The sequence below is a fragment of the Monodon monoceros genome, unplaced genomic scaffold, assembly GCF_005190385.1.
Source record: "Monodon monoceros isolate NGI ecotype Baffin Bay Population unplaced genomic scaffold, NGI_Narwhal_1 Super_Scaffold_9, whole genome shotgun sequence".
NCBI classification, from domain to species: Eukaryota; Metazoa; Chordata; class Mammalia; order Artiodactyla; family Monodontidae; genus Monodon; species Monodon monoceros.
Window position 1 is genome coordinate 10515571 of NW_021703786.1, and position 19152 is coordinate 10534722.

Sequence of the window (19152 nt, forward strand, 5' to 3'; positions counted from 1 at the left end):
ATTTCCAATTTGAAATTATAATATCCAGCCAACATGTCAAATTAAGGCAGAATAAACATTTGCAGATGTGCAACAACTCAAAAATATGCCCTCCAAGTAACCTTTGTCGGGAAGCTACTGAAGAATATGCTCCATAAAAACAAGGCAGTAAAGGATGAAGAGGAATCCACTGGGCTCCAACAATAAGAGATTTATCACAGAACAGAGGACAATCTGGATCCCCAGAGTGAGGCAGACAGCTCCCAGGTAATAGCTGTGTGGCAGCAGCCCTTGGAAGCCACCAGTCTGAATGTGAGTAGGAGACGTGAGAACTCTAGGAAGGGCATCGCCAAGGAAAAAAAGCACCTGAGGGAATTCCCTGGCGGTCCAGTGGTTGAGACTCCGTGCTTCCACTGCAGGGGGCACGGGTTCGATCCCTGCTTGGGGAACTAAGATCCTGGAAGCAGTGTGATTTAAAAAAAAAAAAAAAAAAAGCACCTGTTGGGTAGGTGTTTTCCAGTTTTGGTGACAAGTTTGATAATGAATTAATAATAGGTATATAGAAACTAAACAAGTGAAAAAGTGGGGGCAATTATTAAGTAAAGGCAAAGAAAAATTACACAAGAAAAGAAATATAATCATAGTATGTTACAGGGCTCTGCTGGGAACAATACATACATACTTGTAATTACAAGTACTATATGTTAGCTTACCCAGAAATCGTGATATGTATGTATGTATTTGGGGGCAGGGAAAAAGGGCTAAATCCTCATCAAAGTAGGAAATGAACAGATAAGGTCAAAACTGAAAAATCAATAACTAATAATATAAGCATGTTGTTTAGAAATATGGATGGAGACACCCAAACAAACTGCTAAAAGGTGTGAAAGCATAGGGCTGAGAGATATGGGGCAGGGTTGCTGTTTTTTTATGTAAGCCTTGTAGTATTGCTTGATTTTTGAGAGCTATGTCACTATGTTACTATTTATCAAAAATAAATTAGGGTTTCCCTGGTGGCGCAGTGGTTGAGAGTCCGCCTGCCAATGCAGGGGACACGGGTTCATGCCCCGGTCCGGGAAAATCCCACATGCCGTGGAGCGGCTAGGCCCGTGAGCCATGGCCTCTGAGCCTGCGCGTCCGGAGCCTGTGCTCCGCAATGGGAGAGGCCACAATAGTAAGAGGCCCGCGTACCGCAAAAAAAATAATAAATTAATTAATAAATTAATTAAAATTGAAAAGGATACCAGGCCCAGCCCACGACCACAGTGGCTGTTCAATAAAGGGTTACTGAGCTCTGGTTGCACGGGTCTAGGGCCAGGTCCAGCCTCAGCTGCCCAGAGCAATTCTGGAGGACAATGGGCTCATCCAGGAGCTGGGCCTCAGCCACTACACCGGCGAACTTGATATAGCTCTCAAAGATCCCCTCTTCACCCAAGTCCTAGCCCTCATCCCTACAGTTTGCTGTCTCCATCTGTTTCCTTGTCTGTCTTTCCCAGTGAGCTAAGAGCCCCCTGAAAGCCAGATGTTGCATTTTTCCTCTGTTCCTCCTCCTGCCACTCCTTACTGGCTAGCCCAGAGCCTAGAAGCTGGCAGATGCTCAGCGCTCAGCAATGCTTTCACATGTGAGTGTAGGCAGAGGGGGTTTATGGTCCAAAGAATCCCTTGTGAAGGTAATGCTGAGGAAGGGGTGGGGTGGCTGGTGAGGCTCGACGAGAAGGTGGCGAGGCCTGGGCTAGCAGCCTCCTCTGAGCAGCCGTGCAACTCCTCACTCATCCTTGTACAACATTCTGTCTCACCTATTAAGATTTTGCCACCTAGGGACCACATGACCACATCAGGAGATTCTGTCCTTCCCCACAGCTGGCCCAATGCACGGCCCCTGCCATCAAGGGCAACCCAGAGATGCAGGTGGGCTACTTCCTTATTGGAATGCTAACTACTTTTGGAGGAGTGCTGCCACGTGCCCAGCATGCCACCAAGTGCCTTATGCGCACTAGTTCATTTAACTCTCACAGAAGTCCCATGAGTTACGTGTTGACATTTTACACGCGAAAGAAATGAGGTTTGCAAAAGCTAAATATCTTTCTGATGTGCTCTTAAGCACTATGCTGGAACCCCCAACAGCTGACTTTTGTGTCCAATGGTGTCAGAGCTGAGAGAGTCCTTCAATGAGAAAATGAAGGCTCAGAGAAAAAAGAATCTCACCCAGGGTTACAGTAGAGCCGGTGGAAGAGCCTGGACTAGAACCCTGCCTCTTGACTTCCTGCCCAGCTCCCGCCCACTGCTGCACACTGAATCCAAGAGGAGTGACCTCCTCTGCCTCCCTGCCCATCCAGCCAGTCACAAAGTTGACAGGGTGGGAAAGAGGCCCTCTTACCTTCCCGGCACCACTCTCTCCACTGACGACAATAGACTGGTTGACTGGCTCAATCAGGCTCTTGACATTCCTGTAGGTCTGTTCACCCACAGTGAAGATGTGGGGCTTCAGTTTCTGAAACATCAAGGGGTGAAAGGTCATGTGAGCAAACGCCTGTCTTCAAGGAGTGGTTGATCCAATGACGGCTGAGATGGGGAGCCTGCCCACAGCAGCGGCAGAGGCTTTGTCTAGAAAAATTTCCTGGAAGTAACAATGTTAGCCCAACTGTGGGCTTTACCCATTCATCTTCTCTCAGTTTGGAAGCAGTGCTGGCCTTGACCAGTCTATGACATTAACACTTTATCCTCCCATCTTATCTTACCTCAACAGTCTTATTCTGCTATTTATTATTTTATGTTACTGTACTTTCCAATTTGCAAGAACTTTCTTACAAGGTATTGCCTAAGAAGTCTCTGTACATTAGTTGGATAGCTAACTATATTTTATAGATGAGAAATCTGAGGTTCAGACAGGTTAAATAACCTTCTCAAGTCCCCACAGCAAATAAGTGCAGCCATGTGATTTGAATTCCAAAGTCACTGTTCTCCTTTCCATCAACGAGTATTAATTGCCCTCAATGTGCTGGGCACTGAGGAAACAGAGGGGACCAGGACATGGCTTTGCCTTTGAGGAAGCAGACAGTCGGTCAGATATGGGCTCTCTGGCCAGGCCTCTCCTGGCTTCCACTCGTACACTAACCACGCGTGAGCCAGGCAACCTGCACAACGCACAGCCCGCGCAGCACCACCTGGCCCGGAATGACTGATAGGACATCACTCTGGATGGTGTCAGAACCGTCCGTCTCTCCCCCTGCCCTCACCCCATCCACCTCCCACCTGGACTGTTACAAAGCCTCCAACTGTTCTCTGTCTCCTGTCTCACCTTCCTGAACCCAACTCCCCCAACTTCCAAGGTAATTATCCCCACAGTCGGCTCCGTTCACAGCCCCACCCCCACGCCTGATGAAGAACCTCTGTGGACACTCTGCCTGCTGTGGTGCACCAGACCCTTCAACAGTCCTGGCTTATCTCATCTCCTGCCTCTCTCTGCAATACCTCCCTCTGGCCAGCAAGTCAGCTCTTGCTTCTCCCTGCACTTTAACATCAACTGGTCCATTCCCTGCCTGCACCAGCTCCATCCTCACCTCCACAAGAAGTTACTTGGCAGACTTCCCTGGTGGTGCAGTGGTTAAGAATCTGCCCGCCAATGCAGGGGACACGGGTTCAAGCCCTGGCCCGGGAAGATCCCACATGCCGCAGAGCAACTAAGCCCGCGAGCCACAGCTACTGAGCCCACGAGCCTAGAGCCCGTGCTCAGCAACAAGAGAAGCCACCACAATGAGAAGCCTGTGCATCGCAACAAAGAGAAGCCCCCGCTCGCCGCAACCAGAGAAAGCCCGCGCACAGCAACGAAGACCCAACACAGCCAAAAATAAATAAATAAATAAAATAAATTTATATAAAAAAGAAGTTACTTGGCATTCCAGTCAGTGAAGATGAACATGTGCTGAATTTTCTAGGGCAATCCTTATCACATGTCATTTTATCCTTTTCCCAAAAAAGTAGTTTGTTAAATACACAAATGTACCCTTATAAATTCTTTCCTACTAATAAACTTACAAAGAAAATAAAAATCACCTGTCCTATGTCCCTATTTTAAATTCCAAAATCAGTTGAACAAATAGTTATCTCCAACTTTGCACCTACTGGTATATGTCCAAACTTCTGTGAGCTCCTGGTGGGCAGGGCCATGGCACCAGTAGACTCTGAATGACTACCTGGCTGGTGAATACATGGATAAGGACAGGGTAGCCTAGGGGAGGAGGGGGAGCCCTGAGGCCACAGGCAACGGTGAGTCTTACCTGGGGCTGAGGAGCAGCGTGGTACTCTTGCATCAGCTCTGGTGAATAGAGCTGAGGGATGGGCTTGAAGGGGTTCAGAGCCACCAGGGTGCAGCCAGCGCTGGTGTAGAACGTGTCTGCCATGTACCGGGCCTGCAGACACCTCAGGACTGAGGCAGAGGTGCCTTTAGCAAACTCTGGCTCAAATGGAGACATAACTGCACATACAAACACCCGCCTAACAGCGCTCCCTCTTCAATTAGCCAAGAGCCATTAGATCCCAGCAGCTCCCTGAAGAGAAGGTACAAGATCTAATTAAGCCGAGCCCCACATCTGGAGCAAAGGCTGCACTGGGGAGCCTGGGGGCAGCTGCCAGGCAGAGGTCTGGCTCCAGGTCAGGAGTCCTGCCTGCCTTAGTCTGGCCAGGGGCAGCAGTGCTGAATACCCTCATCACACCTCCACCCACTGGAGACGACACACTCAAGGAGAGGGGGGGCCCATACCTGTCTCCAGTGTCACAGGATTCACCTTGGTGAGGTCATCCAGCTGGTGCAGCGGGGCTTCCCCGCCCAGGAACTCCTGCAGGTCTTCTCTGAGGGATTCCCCGCCATGGGCATCAGAGCCTGAACTGTGGCCATTAACCTGGGAGGGAGTAACAGGGCCAGGAGAGCTGGGACTCAGACCAGCTGGCAGCTACATAAGGGTGGGGGCCTGTACAGCAGAAAGAGAACAGGCCTCTAGTATCATAGCCTGGTTGTTCAAACTTCAGCTCCGCCACTTACTAGGCCTGTGAGACTCGGTAAGTTACTTAACCTCTCTGAGCCACAGCTTCTTTATTTGTAAATTAGGAAAAATAAAATCAACTCACAGGGCTATTTGGAAGAAAAATAAGAAGACATATACTAAGCACTTAGTCAAGTGCCTGCCACATAACATGTACTCAGTAAATCAATAAATGCTATCCCCTCTCCTCTGCCATGAGTTCCAGCTTCTAGCCGGGCCAGCTACCAGCATTACTGGGCTGGCAGGGGTGGGGCCCAAGGTGGGGGGCTGCTACAGGAAAACTGCAAAGGAAAAGAACCATGGTTTGGCCCTTTTTTGAAAGAGACCATTCAGCTTGAGATGAAAACTCAGCTATGAGGTAGCCCCATACCTTCAGCAGCCACCTCTTGGGGCTTAAATTTAGCCTGGTTAATTAATTAGCTCCTGCTGCCCTGGTCTACTTGAGAAGAAGCCTGGCTCAGAAGTCAGATGAGGTCAAGAACGAGCACCAAGGGGAAGTGGCCCTTTCTCCCTCTCCCTTGCCCATCCTCGATGCCAACACTTCCCACATGTTTCCTCTCCCTGTTTTCCTCCTGTGATCCCATTGCTCCTCTTTTCTCCCTGGGGGCTGCAGGAAAGATGGTGTGGGTAATAAAAGAAGACAGTAACTTGGCTGAAATCTGTTTCTGGAGGAAGGGGTCCGTGATATAACATGTGTGGGTTTCTAATGATACTACTTAACCTTAGAGTTCAAACCCTCAAGCCAAGGAGGCAAGTGTCATTTGAGAGGCCCAGTAATAAGTTTCTTTCCAAAGATGTTGCCTGTTCTCTGAACTTGGGCCCACGATGATGAATGTACAAAGCAGACTCTTGGCCTCCAGGATAACTGCCAAGGTCAGAGCATGACTGGGTCTATGCGAATCCCTCTGCTCTAGGGGAAAAAAGAAAATCACTCACAAAGCCATCCATAATTTTTTTTTTTTTTTGGCTGCGCTGGGCCTTTGTTGCTGCGCGCGGCCTTTCTCTAGTTGCGGTGAGTGGGGGCTACTCTTCGTTACGGTGCACGGGCTTCTCACTGCGGTGGCTTCTCTTGTTGCGGAGCACGGGCTCTAGGCGCGTGGGTTTCGGTAGTTGCAGCACGCGGGCTCAGTAGTTGTGGCGCACGGGCTTAGTTGCTCCACGGCATGTGGGATCTTCCTGGACCAGGGATCGAACCCATGCCCCTGCACTGGCAGGCGGATTCTTAACCACCAGGGAAGTCCCCCATCCATAATTTATGAACAGCTCTTATCCTTCCAGAGAGGCAGCTGAGTATCATGGTCCTTGACTTGGACTTGAAAGCTAGATTGCCTGGGTTTGAATCCTGATTCTACCACTTCCTAGCTGTATAATCTTGTGTAAGTTTCTTAATCTCTTTGTGCCTCAATTTTCCTCCTCTGTAAAGTGGGAATGGTGGTAGCATCTACCTCATAGATGCTAACAAGCACATAAAGTATTTAGAAAAGGCATCTGATCTCTTCCACCAAAAGTTAGCTATTATAATTTTGTTAAAAGCAGTCCTTCTAATTAGGCAATAATATATTAAAGGCCTTAAAACTACGTATGTCCCTTAAGCCTGCAATTCTTCTTCTAGAACATGATCCTATGCAAAGGTCATAAAAATGTTCAGTATATATAGAAACATTTACAACTGCAAAACAATTGAAAATAACCCAAATGTCCAAACAGTAGCTTAAATTATAGTACAACCTTACAATGGAATAAAGCAGGTTACAAAGAGAATGATACCTTTAGATATTTTAAAAATACATATTTAGGGAAAAAAATCTAGGATATTCTCTGAAATGTCGGTTATCTCTGGGCAGTACAATTATGGGTAACTTTAATGTTCTTTTTGCTTACCTATATTTCCCACATTGCTTATAATGAACTTGACCTTGAATAAGTCACTTAACTGCTCTGAGCCTTATCTCCAAAATGGGGATATAATAGCACTATATATATGACACGGTCTCTTTCTCAAGGACTAAACAAAACTATACGTGTAAAATGCTTAGTACAGTGCCTACTATATAGCAAGGGCTCAACACAGAGCAGCTGCTCGTCCAGTTACGATAAATGTTACTGCTTTTTAAATAAGTCAAAAATGGACAATTAAAAAAAGCCCAGAGCAGATGACTGTCCTGCATGCTTCTCTCCAGCCTTCAAGCCTGTGTCATCAGCCAAAAGGCTGGGAGAAGGTCAAGTAGCAGAGTCTACCATGACTCCCTTGAGGCTGGCTGGCCTCTCTCGGCTCTCCTGCCATACCTGCCTAGGACTCCACTAGACCGTGATCTCCTAAAGGGCAGGAATCATCTGCCTCCGGCCAGTGGCAACACTCAGTAAATAAAAATTCAGCAAATATCTACCGGCACTGTCTTTAGACCAAGAGGTGCATGTGAAGGATGATATGGGTATGAGACAGGGCTCCACAGTGAAGGGCAGGACGGGGGCCATAGGAGCCTTTCAGAGGCTGAGGCCTGGAGTAAGGGCAGGTTTCAAGGCCCTACAGCAACCCACCGTGGACTCCATGATCCATTCATCAGAATTCTTGTATATTTCCACATAGGTCCTCTTCTCTCACATTTTGCACAGGCTGACCTCTTGGCCTGGACTGCTTATTTCCTTCTCCACCTGGCTAATTCCTACCTTTTTTTTTTTTTTTTTTGCCACACTGCATGTCACGCAGGACCTTAGTTCCCCAACCAGGGATTGAACCCGTGCCCCCTGCAGTGGGAGGGCGGAGTCTTAACCACTGGACTGGCAGGGAAGTCCCAATTCCTACTTATTCTTTAAGGCTCAGCTTCAAGGAACACCTCCTCTTGGAGGCCACGGCCTTCCACTTGCCTTAATAACTCAGGCTGTGAGGGACATCTCTCAGGACTCCCTCACCGGCTCAGGCTTGTAAGATCACCAAAACGCCCTAAGGATTCCCTCACCCAGCCCATCTTACCCATCCCAGGGAAAAGAGCTAAAAACCACAACAGGGGAGATTCAAATTAGGTATCAGGAAGAGCTTCTTGGAAACAGGTGAAAAGCACTGGAATGACTATCTGAAGACAGAAAAGAAGAAAGACCTTTAAGGGGTCTTTCCCTTCTTTCCAGGTCAGAGCAGTGGAAGCTTCATTCAGGTAAATGAAAGATGCGGAGGTGCCTCAGGTGCCTAAGGGCCAGGGTTATCGAAGGGTGAGGGTTTACCTGCTGGAGCATCCTGCTTCAATGTGGTCAGCCAGGGTTCTGGGTCGCAGGCACAAGGAGTGCTATCCACCTGGTCATGGGGGCACAGGCTGGGGCATGAGTCCTGCAAAGGGCTCAGTTCTTGAGGAATCTCTGAGACAAATCACCCTAGAGCCTGTGGCATGAGAGGGAAGACAAGGGGCACACACAGGTGATGGCTTCTCCAGGGTGACTCACTCCTGCTCCTCACACCAAGCAGGAAGAACCAAACTGAGAACCCGGGTGAGCCTGGGCAGAGAGGGAGAGTCTGTGACGCCCCCTGCCGATGAGGGAACACGGGAAACTTACAGGAGCCTCCAGAGGCGCCCTGGGCTCCTTCAGGGCCAGTTTTACTACGGGGTGTGAGGTGGGGCTGCAAATCTTCTGAGTCAGCGTGCCATGCAGGATGAGGACACCGGAAGACAGAGATGCCTCGTGCCCTATCCTCTCCAGCACACAGAAATGTCCTATCTTAGTACAGTCAGTAGTCAGTGGGGCAGGGAGGCTGGAGTCAACTTTTGATGTTCCAGGAAAGTTGCTGTGTGGGACGGAAGCCACAGCTCAGTCCTTCACTGGTAAGCCATCACACCTTCCCCACCCACCTTCATTCCTCATCTTGTCTACCTCACAAGGAGTGGCTGTGAAGGGCAACCAGGTGAAAGCACCCTATAAAGTACAACTCTGAATATTCATTCAGAGGGGAAATATTGTTAGTACTAAGGATGGAGAATCCATTTGGGAGCACTAATCAAGTGAAACAGTTCAGTGTCAACTTTAAGAAGGCGAAGATTTCAGAGGAGGGGAACCCGTCCGAGAGAGCCGGTGTTGTGAAGCTGGGCTTAGGCCAATCTCTGAAAAACTGTAAGTGACTCACAGACTTGGAATTTCCCAGGCTTCACACCTCCCCAGCAAGGAAGGATGAGAATGAGGGGTGTCAGTAATGAATTGACCTTGGTGGAGACTTTCTTGAGCCCCTGAATACATCCAGCCTTTGAAAGACCTCAGGGATAGGGGCTGCCATGGAAACTGGAAAAATGACAATTCAGGCAGAAGAGGGCATCAGGACTGTGGTGGACACATTCACCCTGGACACTGACTGGACCCCATCCAGGGGACAGCCATGCAGAGGGCTCCAGAGACTCAAGGTCAACAAAGTTCCCTCAACTAGAAGCTCATCTTAAGAGAGAGGATCAGAGGGGAGCACAACAGGTTGTAGGGTTAGAATCCAAAGCCCACAACCCCTCAAAAGCAGTTCACAAGACCCCTCTAAGCCTTATTCCGTTCCCTCATTTGCAAAAAGGACTACTAATACCCAGACCTCACAATGCTGAGTTAAGGATCAAATGGGATAGTACCTCTGAGACCGCTTTGCAAATGCTGGTTATTATGACGCAGGGTCCACTTCTTGCCAGAATCAAGTCAGATTAGAGCGGTTTTCTCCAGTTCTCCCAGCTCTTGCTCCCTGTCGGCTTCGCGATAACCAGCCAAGAATTTCTGGTAAGGGAGTGACCACTGTGGGCACGAGGAAGACGGTAATGAAGAGATGAAAACCCCTAGTCAGGGCAGGTGGCAACCTGAACAACAGCTCTCCCCCTCCCTCCTCCCCTCCAGCCTCCGGTTCTCCTCGGCTCAGACGACAGTGGGAGGGCAGACGAGAAGAGCAGGGTAAGGGTCCTGGGAGCCCCGCCCCCAGGTTCCCGGCGGGAACGGACACTCCTTGTCCCCGCGAGGTGCCTGCCGGGCCCAGGGCTGGGATGCCGCTCCGGAAGCACCTGGCACGGGGACAGTATGTCCTTCCTGGGAAGGTGGACGTGACCCCAGCCAAGGGCGCGGCTGCCCCGACGCCTCCCGGGGCCAGCCGCCCTCTCCCAGGTCCCTAGCCAAGGAGAGGAGAGGAGCGGGACCTTTCCCCCACCCCGGGCCGCCCCCTGCCGGCTCGGTGGTGAGTGACTATGAAAGGTTCTTGTTCTGGAAAAAGGCAAAGAGCTGGGCTACCTCTTCCTGGGATACGAGAGGGTCAAAAAGAAAAGGCAACGGGAAGGAAAACGGCGCTTTGGAAAGGGGAGGGAGAGACGCGCCCCTTCTTCCCCAGCGCCGCGGGGGCCCACCGGCCTCCCCTGTCCCTTCGGGCACGCAAAGGGCTTCGGACCCGACTGGGGGTGACACTCACCGGTCCCACGGCCTGAGCCGCCCAGCGTGCGGCCCCCGCCGGCCAGACTGGAAAGGCAGAAGGGCGGGCCGGGTGAGGCGGCGGGAAAAGCCCGGGGAGGGGAGGGCGGAGGCGGGGTCAGGAGCCAGCTGGAGAGGAGGAAAAGCAGGGAACGCCGGGTCGCAGCCGCGGGCTGCAGCTGGGGCCAAGTGCCTGGGAGCCGGCACGCTCCTCCCTTGGGGCGGGGCGCGCACTCGCTGCGCGGGGCGCACGTGGCTCGTCCGGGGCGCCGGCATCCGGAGTTGGGGGCTCGCTCCGGGACAAAATATTCTGAGAACCTGGGGTAAGATGCAGAAGAGAAGGGAGGGAGAGCTTCAGGGCCTCCGGGCCCTCACGGGGCTGTGGGTCTCTCCGTAGGGAGACCAGGCGCCCTGGCCACCCCCACCCCCCACTGACGAGGCCTCGCCGTGGGGTCTGAGGGCCAGTAGTGAGGTGCGGGAAGCGCCTTTCCCGCCCGAGCTCCTCTTACCGACCTGCTGGAGGCCAAGGCCCGAGAGCACCTGGGCTAGGCAAGCCCTTGACAGGGAAGGACACGCATGGGGAGCCTGCAGGGCGTGGGAAACGCGCACCCTCGTGGGCGGGGACGCGCGCGCGGGGCCGGCCCAGAAGCGCAGGCCGCCCGGCGTCGGCCGGAAGCGCTGTTTGGGAGGCGGAAGCGGCTGGCTCGCGCGTGTCCCGCCCTTGCGGGGGTATCCCGTGCCCCGGCACTCTTACGGGTCCCTCTACCTCTGGGCGCAGAGACCACCAGTAACACGTGAGGTATAACGGCCGGCGCGGCCGGGGCGCGTGTCTGTCGGGAAAAGGGCTCTTTTATTTTTAAAGGCCAGCAGGTTTGGATCGATTTGTTCTCGGGAGGTAATGCTGCTGGGCCCAGATAGGCCATTACGCATGCATGCATTCTTTTATTCAATATGGTTCTTGTTTGGCCAACAAATGTGTTCTTCCCAGGTGCCACGTTTCAGACATGGATATGTGGCAGAGAGGTGTTTTATATCCCTTTAAAACAATTAACACTAGTGTGTACTTTACGGCCCCTACTCCTCCTCCACGATTAGCATCCATTCTACCTACCTACACCTTAACCTGTAAATGAAGTAAGGAGTACCCTGGGGCTCAGCAGATCACTGGAGGATTCGCATTTTGTACTAGAGGCAGGAGGTTCAGAGAGGCTCAGGACAGAAACCAGGGCCCCCAACTCCAAAGTATACTTAAATACCTTCTCTTTCCCTGTCCCTCTTCTCCTCCCGTCTCAGATTTGACTCTAAATCATTAGTGAGGTATATTCAATTTTCATTATATTATCTTCATGACCTTTACATGCTTTGTAGCAGGAATTTCTATCCTACCGTGAGTCCACTCTCAGGTTATGTATCTCAAATTCACTTTCTTTGTGAGTCTGCCTTATACTGAGAATAGCTAAAGCATTTTAACCAGTAATTTCATACTATTAGTATGACATTCTTATCCTCATATATTAGTGTTAGGCTTCTTCCAGCAGTCCTTGTAAGGGGAATCGCGAGTCCTAGGTTCTGCTCCGAAATTCAGGAATAAGAGTAAAATCAAGTCAGGTGCATATTTATGCAAATTACCAAGTCATGTACATATATATGCCAGTTCCACAGGAACGTTGCTTTCCACAAATGCATCTTAGTTCTCCTACCAGGGATCAAACCCGTGCCCCTTGCAGTGGAAGCAAAGAGTCTTAACTACTGGAGTGCCAGATTAGCCCCATCCCTTTGCTCTTGTTTTCACAGGAAGAAGAAAAAATGTCTCAAAAGCAGATGAAGGAAGCTTTTGTCAGTAACCACAATGGAACGAGCGTGCTGGAAATCACCGAGGGCTTGTGCTTACCTGCACTCTGTATCCTGTGTAGAGGGCTCCTGATCATTGTCTCACAGCACTTATGTTGTTCTTCACATACCTGGAGAACTCGATTCTTCATTGACTTTGCTTTCCTAATAGTTCCCCTGGTGACCACTTTGACCATTTTCGCTTCATTTGTCCTCCTTGAGTATCTCATTGTAATTATCTTTGGGGCAGGGCTGCTCTATGAAACATACTGCAGGAGAACTTGCTATGCCAGAATGCCTGTCGGGAAAATCCTTGAAAAATTCTTGAAAATCAGTATAGAATCAGAATACATTCCAGCCATCTCCTGTTTCCGTGTAATTAACAGTGCATTTACTGCTGTTGCCATTTTGGCTGTGGACTTCCCTCTTTTTCCCAGAAGATTTGCCAAAACCGAGCTCTATGGGACAGGAGCAATGGATTTTGGAGTAGGAGGCTTTATTTTTGGGACTGCAATGGTTTGTCCAGAGGTTAGGAGAAAATACACAAAAGGTTCCAGACTTTATCTTACAAAGTTATTGTACTCTGTTTGGCCATTAGTCTTCCTAGGAGTGGGACGATTAGTCATTATAAAATCCATAGGCTATCAGGAACATTTAACTGAGTATGGAGTTCACTGGAATTTTTTCTTTACCTTAATAGTTGTGAAATTGATAACATCACTGCTTTTGATTATTTTTCCCCTAAATAAATCCTGGATTGTGGCTATCAGCATTACTGTATTCTACCAGTTAGCCCTTGATTTTACCCCACTGAGAAGGTTAATTTTGTATGGCAGTGATGGCAGTGGCACAAGGGTTGGTTTATTAAATGCCAACCGAGAAGGAATAATCTCTACCTTGGGGTATGTGGCAATACACATGGCTGGTGTTCAAACAGGATCATACGTACTTAAAAAAAGATCACATATCAAAGACTGGATAAAAGTAGCATGTTGTATTCTATTGACAGCTATTGGCTTCTTCATATCTCTTTACATAGTTCAGGCAAATGTAGAAGTAGCATCTCGAAGAATGGCCAATTTAGCCTTTTGTATTTGGATAGTTGCTTCTTGCTTGATCCTTCTTAGCAGTTTATTACTGGGTGATATAATTTTGAATTTTGCCAAATTTCTAATTAAAGGGGCAACAGTACCATGTTCTTGGAAAATTATCCAGTCACCTGCTGCAAATAGAAAGTATTCAGAATCTCTAGTCTCTGAAACTGAAAGAAAGGAACCCACTCTTTGTTTAATCACAGCAATGAACAGAAACCAGTTAATTTTTTTCCTGCTGTCAAATGTAACAACTGGCCTAGTCAACCTGTTGGTAGATACATTACACAGCAGTACCTTGTGGGCCTTATTTGTACTCAATCTCTACATGTTTACCAACTGCTTAGTTATATATGTGCTGCACTTGCAAGATAAGACGGTAAAATTTTGGTGATCAGTACAGGTAGTATATGTTTTGAGCAATATTATTTTGATGAGGAAGAATAAATATAAAATGGGCTTTTGGCAACTCAGTGTTAAGTGTATTTTATTATAAAATTTTCATTCCTACTCTAACAGTAGTGATGCTTAATACTTTAAATATATCTCAACACCATGTAAAACAAACCAATACAGAAGAAACAAAGCCTCTTGACTTGTTAGAATATTTATAAATTTCAGTATTTTAAAGAAACTGTTGTGTTTACAGTTGTGATACTGGAAGATTGGAGGGTGAGGAGGAGGATTTTTACTTTCCATCTTTTTTTTTTTTAAATAAATTTATTTATTTTATTTTGGGCTGTGTTGGGTCTTCATTGTTGCACACGGGCTTTCTCTAGTTGCGGTGAGCGGGGGCTACTCTTCGTTGTGGTGTGCAGGCTTCTCATTGCGGTGGCTTCCCTTGTTGTGGAGCACAGGCTCTAGGCGCACAGGCTTCAGTAGTTGTGTGGCTCACGGGCTCAGTAGTTGTGGCACGCGGGCTCTAGAGCGCAGGCTCAGTAGTTGTGGTGCACGGGCTTAGTTGCTCCATGGCATGTGGGATCTTCCTGGACCAGGGCTTGAACCCGTGTCCCCTGCATCGGCAGGCAGATTCCTAACCACTGCGCCCCCAGGGAAGCCCCTACTTTCCATCTTATATCACCTATTATTGTGTATTTTTTATTGTATGTATTTTATAACATTTACATTAAAATCTCAGTTGTGGAACTGTCAACACTACTGCTCAATTTTAGTCTTTAAGAAACCTCAGTATAAGAAAGCAAATGTTTAAAATCAAATACTTATAAAGTCAGAAAACAGTTAAATCCTCCATAGAATAGATGGAATTATTTGTTGTGGTTTATATACTTAATAATTAATGAGACAATAGTTTTGCCTTGAGACAAAGCTGTTGTCTCAAGGCAAAACTAGTCATTTTTTTAGCCTACTCTCTGCTAGGGATGATAAGCAAAAATTTCCTGATATCTTGGATCCTGCAATCTAATGGGGGAAACACATTAAACAACTGTTATAAACTATGTTAAGTCATGAAGTATAGGTTGCCAAGAGTGTCAAATCAAGAATTGACTTTACAGTAGAGTCAAGAAAGTTTTCCCCACAGATGGTATTTTTTGAGCTAGAGCTGATGGATGGGACGAGGAGTTAGTGTTTGTGTGTCTACGGAGTAGAGGGGCATATGCTGGTGAGGGTGGGGGTAAACAGCAAATATGACTATTATACTAATTAGTTTACTTCAATTTGTTATATTGATGATGGCTAATTTGGTATTTATGTGGCATTTTATCCTTGCTGACTACAATCAGTTATATTTGGAGGTAATCTATATTAAAAGAAGTTTCCCCCTAAAAAAATCAGTCTTTTGAATAGTTATATAGCTATAAAAACAAAAGTCAGGTTTTATTTTCAATTAAAGAGGAAGACTTGGGGCTTCCCCGGTGGCACAGTGGTTGAGAGTCTGCCTGCCGATGCAGGGGACGCGGGTTCGTGCCCCGGTCCGGGAAGATCCCACATGCAGCAGAGCAGCTGGGCCCGTGAGCCTTGGCCGCCGGGCCTGCGCGTCCGGAGCCTGTGCTCCGCAACGGGAGAGGCCACAACAGTGAGAGGCCCGCTTACCGCAAAAAAAAAAAAAAAAAAAAAGAAAACTTGAGGGACTTCCCTGGCAGTCCGATGGTTAAGTCTTCGAATTTCAATGCAGTGGGTGTGGGTTCAGTCCCTGGTCAGGGAGTTAGGATCCCACATGCCTCAGGGCCAAAAAAACAAAAATGCAAAACAGAAGCAATATTGTAACGAATTCAATAAAGACTGAAAAAAAAAAACCTTGAAATTTAATCAATAAGATTATAGTGTGTAAATTAAGCATGACTAGGAAAGGTGACTGGTTTTCCTGCTATGTCACAGTGCTAATATCCTACAACTTACCTGTTCAAAGCATTCATAGGAGGCTGAGAGGCTCTAACCATATTGTCCTCTCATTAAAAAAATAGTAATTTAAAGTATTTGATGACAATGAGCATGTGTCTAATTGGTCTGCTGCTTCTTGTCCTAGGTCTTAAATATCTCTCAGTAAGTTTGTCTCCCAGTTACAGACATTGAATCACAACTAAGAATGAAATGTACTGTGTTTATTCCACCTCCAGTTAGGGAAGTCATGTAAGAGAAAGCTAATGAAATTGCATTAATAGAAACAGAAATTAATAAGGAAAAAAAAGACCATTCTGACTTGATTTTATAGAAGAGAAAGAGATCATTCAATAAAGATTTACAGAGTTCCAGTAGGCCAGATATAGGTCCCGGGGGAGACAAAAGAAAATAAGATCCAGCCCTCAAGGAGCTTACATTTTAACTTGTGGATCTTATTTTTCCTTTAAAATTTGTTTAGTGGGGAAAATGTACCTCTGTTTTTGACAGATAGAACACAACTTCCCACTGTCAGGTCATGAAAAAGAAAACCCAATTCACAGATACTCAGATCTGGACAACTGTGGCAATTTAAATAACATCCTGCTGTTGATTTTGCTACCACATAAAACAATGTGGTTATTACAGTGAAAACAACAGTATGTATTCTAATGAATTTTCAGCTGTCAATTTTGAGGACAGAGAAGCGAGGGGGAAAGAGAAGAAAGGAAGAATATAATCCAGTCTAGGACCTTATCCTATGACCTTCAGTAAGTGACTCATTCCCATGCCTTTAATTTTACACAATTAGAAACTGGGGATGTCTACCACATATATATTAATAGCTTTGTGTTCAGAAAATGACAATTTTTATTGAGCACCTTGTCCAATAGGTTGTATAAATTATACAAAAACATACTTTGCTCCCTAGGAATTTGTGTATAGTCTATGAAGATAGGAGTATAAGGAACAAATCAATATTCTTCTTTTCTTTTAAACTCAGGTAGCTTGGAGACTAGTCATATCTCATTTATGTCTGAGTTTTGTGCTTGGCTTCTCACACATTGTTGACCTCCCAGAGAAGAAAAAGAATGGTATTTTGCTGATAATTTACCACATCTCCATCACACCAACTGTTCTTTACGAGGTACCAGCAAAATGTCTTCTGCTGTTGATTGCCCGCTCTTTCTTGGCCTTTAAAATTCTTTAGCCTTGCCCTTCACATTGCCAATATCGAAATTTAAAAGAGGCAACAACTGGCTTTTTTTTTTTTTGCGGTACGCAGGCCTCTCACTGTTGTGCCCTCTCCCGTTGCGGAGCACAGGCTCCAGACGCGCAGGCTCAGCAGCATGTGGGATCTTCCCGGACCGGGGCACGAACCCGTGTCCCCGGCATCGGCAGGCAGACTCTCAACCACTGCGCCACCAGGGAAGCCCCTGGCTTTTTTATGCAATCATTTATTTTGTTAATTAAAGGTAAGCTCTCTGAGGCAGATACTTAGTCATGAAATATTTGCTGCAGCACTAAATATTATATTTGCTTAGTTGAAAATAGACCAATAGCGAAAAAGACTGCCTGCTCTAAAATGAAGATACATAGTTAAAACGTCTAAAAACTGTTTTACAGGGAAGTAACTTTCTAAGCATTTTCCCCTCAAATGTTGGTTTTATCACAGTTGTAGCGCCCAGGCTACCTCCTTGAGAAAGAGCAATTTATCAAGCAAAATTAGCTTTTTAACCTTACAATAAGTACTTATTAAACACCTATAGTATGTGAAACATTGTCCAAAGATACTAAGCAGTGTGCTCAGTGGATCTAAAAGACAAATCCAAATCAGGGAAAGTAATCTCAGATGGAAAGAGACTGTTCTGCTCTCCTCGTTTTGTTACGTTTTATATCTGGGTTTTAATGCCTTTTCTAACTTAGATTTAAACCCCCAGGGTGAATACTCTTTCTTTGCTAGTACCCAGTGTGTACTCAGTAATGAAAGTTATTAAAGTTAGCACCTATATATTGAACTTGTCATTTTCAATGTCCTTTACCAACCGTCATCCAAAGTAAGTTTAAAAGGTATAAAGTAGGCACATTAACCGACATAGTCTTTAGAGGAGCACCTACAGATCTTAAAAGCCACAGTATTCCTTTTTTCCTTGGGAGCGTTTTACATAAAACACAAGATTCTCTAAAAATGTGCAGGTTTTGGCTATGTAGTCTAACTTGTCAGAACCTACATGCACATCCTATATGCCTATTGAATTTAAGCTAAGGACCATACACTGTTCTGCTCTCCTAACATGGCCAAAGACATAAATACTTACTGGATAATCACACCTTTGGGACTGAACAATGGTTCTTCCAGTTTACTATGTTACCTAACCTAACAGTGACCACACAATGTCGTAAGTCAACGTGGCTAAGGGGTTGCATGCACTATGAGGTTTTTGGTTGCGAATCTCTACGGTTTCATGTGGTGACCAAAATACTTTTTAAAGATCAGTATCACAACTCTAGCCTATTCTACCAGCATTAGTTAGTTGTAAGAGCAGCAAATGTATTGATCCTTAAAATCGTGAAGACTTTCACAGGCACAATACTTTCCAACAACTATATTGGCCTCCAAAGCCTTCAGGGTAGGAACCGAGTACATGATGGCACGCTGTGGCTTGTCAGCAGCTCTGCTTCTCAGGAGAGGGTCAGAGGGAAGGGCCTTTGGCCAGCACTAGCACTTTGCCCAAGGGAACCAGTGTCCTTTCTGAGCCTCTAAGTTAATATTAACCCAGTCCAAGAAGTTTCTCTGCCCAGGACGCATACACAAGCCACTCTCCACATAGTCTTCTATTTGTCTCTAGTGTAACAACGACAACGAAAAGCTGTCAGCACTTAAATATTTTCTGCCCCCTCGGCGAGATCGCGACTCGAGTCTGGGAAGCAGTAATGCGGGGGGCTCCTGGTAGATCAGGGGGTCAGGGAAAGCGGCGTTAAGGACCCAGAGTTTGTCCCTTAGCCCCCAGATGCACGTCTCCACTCCCTCACTCCCACCTTTTGCTCTCAGTGATTTGGAAAGCCTCAGCTCCTGCCCACTTACCCAAGTCCTCACTGGGCCCCGACCCTCGAATCGGCCCTGAGTCACCTCGGCTCCGCTCCCTTCGCCCCTCGGCCCTCGGGAGAGCGGTTTCCAGGCTCGCGCAGCGGAGGACTGAGTTTAAGCCTACTCATCCCTCATAGCAGCCCTATTTCGTATTTATTTGAGTAACTAGACTCAGTGGAGGGTGCCGGTAACGCGTTGGAGACAGCCGGGTGAGCAACCCACCGCCTCCGCTAGGGCTTCGAAAAACGCGACTCAGGAGCGTGGGTCTGGAGTCTCGCGAGAGGAGGCGGGGCCCCCCCGCCCGGCGCTCTCGGCCCCTCCCTGCCCCACCCTCCCCACGTCCCCCGCCTTCCCTCCCCCACTCCCCGTGGCGCCAGCGGCTGAC

At 47.4% G+C, this 19152-nt stretch overlaps 2 protein-coding genes across 6 annotated transcripts in view; one reads left to right on the plus strand and one right to left on the minus strand.

The window, feature by feature from the left end:
- MYO19 (myosin XIX) overlaps positions 1–10639 on the minus strand; it is a 33885-nt gene extending 23246 nt beyond the window's left edge. For 2 of the 4 annotated variants that reach the window (XM_029212028.1, XM_029212026.1), the window contains exons 1-6: positions 10423–10639; positions 9608–9764; positions 8235–8388; positions 4739–4877; positions 4257–4405; positions 2357–2470 (exon numbers count right to left, since the gene is read on the minus strand). In XM_029212028.1, the coding sequence (XP_029067861.1) occupies positions 2357–2470; positions 4257–4405; positions 4739–4877; positions 8235–8246 (414 nt within the window). In that variant the 5' untranslated portion in view covers positions 8247–8388; positions 9608–9764; positions 10423–10639. Of the gene's footprint in view, positions 1–2356; positions 2471–4256; positions 4527–4738; positions 4878–8234; positions 8389–9607; positions 9765–10422 lie in introns of all 4 variants that reach the window. The other 2 variants (XM_029212027.1, XM_029212030.1) reach the window with 2 other exon arrangements.
- A 65-nt stretch (positions 10640–10704) lies between these two features.
- On the plus strand, positions 10705–14113 carry PIGW (phosphatidylinositol glycan anchor biosynthesis class W). 2 transcript variants are annotated; one of them, XM_029212032.1, is made up of 2 exons: positions 10705–10744; positions 12216–14113. In XM_029212032.1, exon 2 carries the CDS (start codon positions 12228–12230, stop codon positions 13734–13736), a length of 1509 nt encoding a protein of 502 aa, XP_029067865.1. In that variant the 5' UTR covers positions 10705–10744; positions 12216–12227; the 3' UTR covers positions 13737–14113. The 2 variants fall into 2 exon arrangements, with proteins under 2 accessions (XP_029067865.1, XP_029067864.1); XM_029212031.1 differs by lacking the exon at positions 10705–10744 and adding an exon at positions 11126–11220.
- The last annotated feature ends 5039 nt before the right edge of the window (positions 14114–19152 follow it).

Excerpts from the sequence above, each read along its gene's own strand:
- PIGW (XM_029212032.1), top strand. The coding sequence starts at position 12,228 with ATGTCTCAAAAGCAGATGAAGGAAGCTTTTGTCAGTAACCACAATGGA.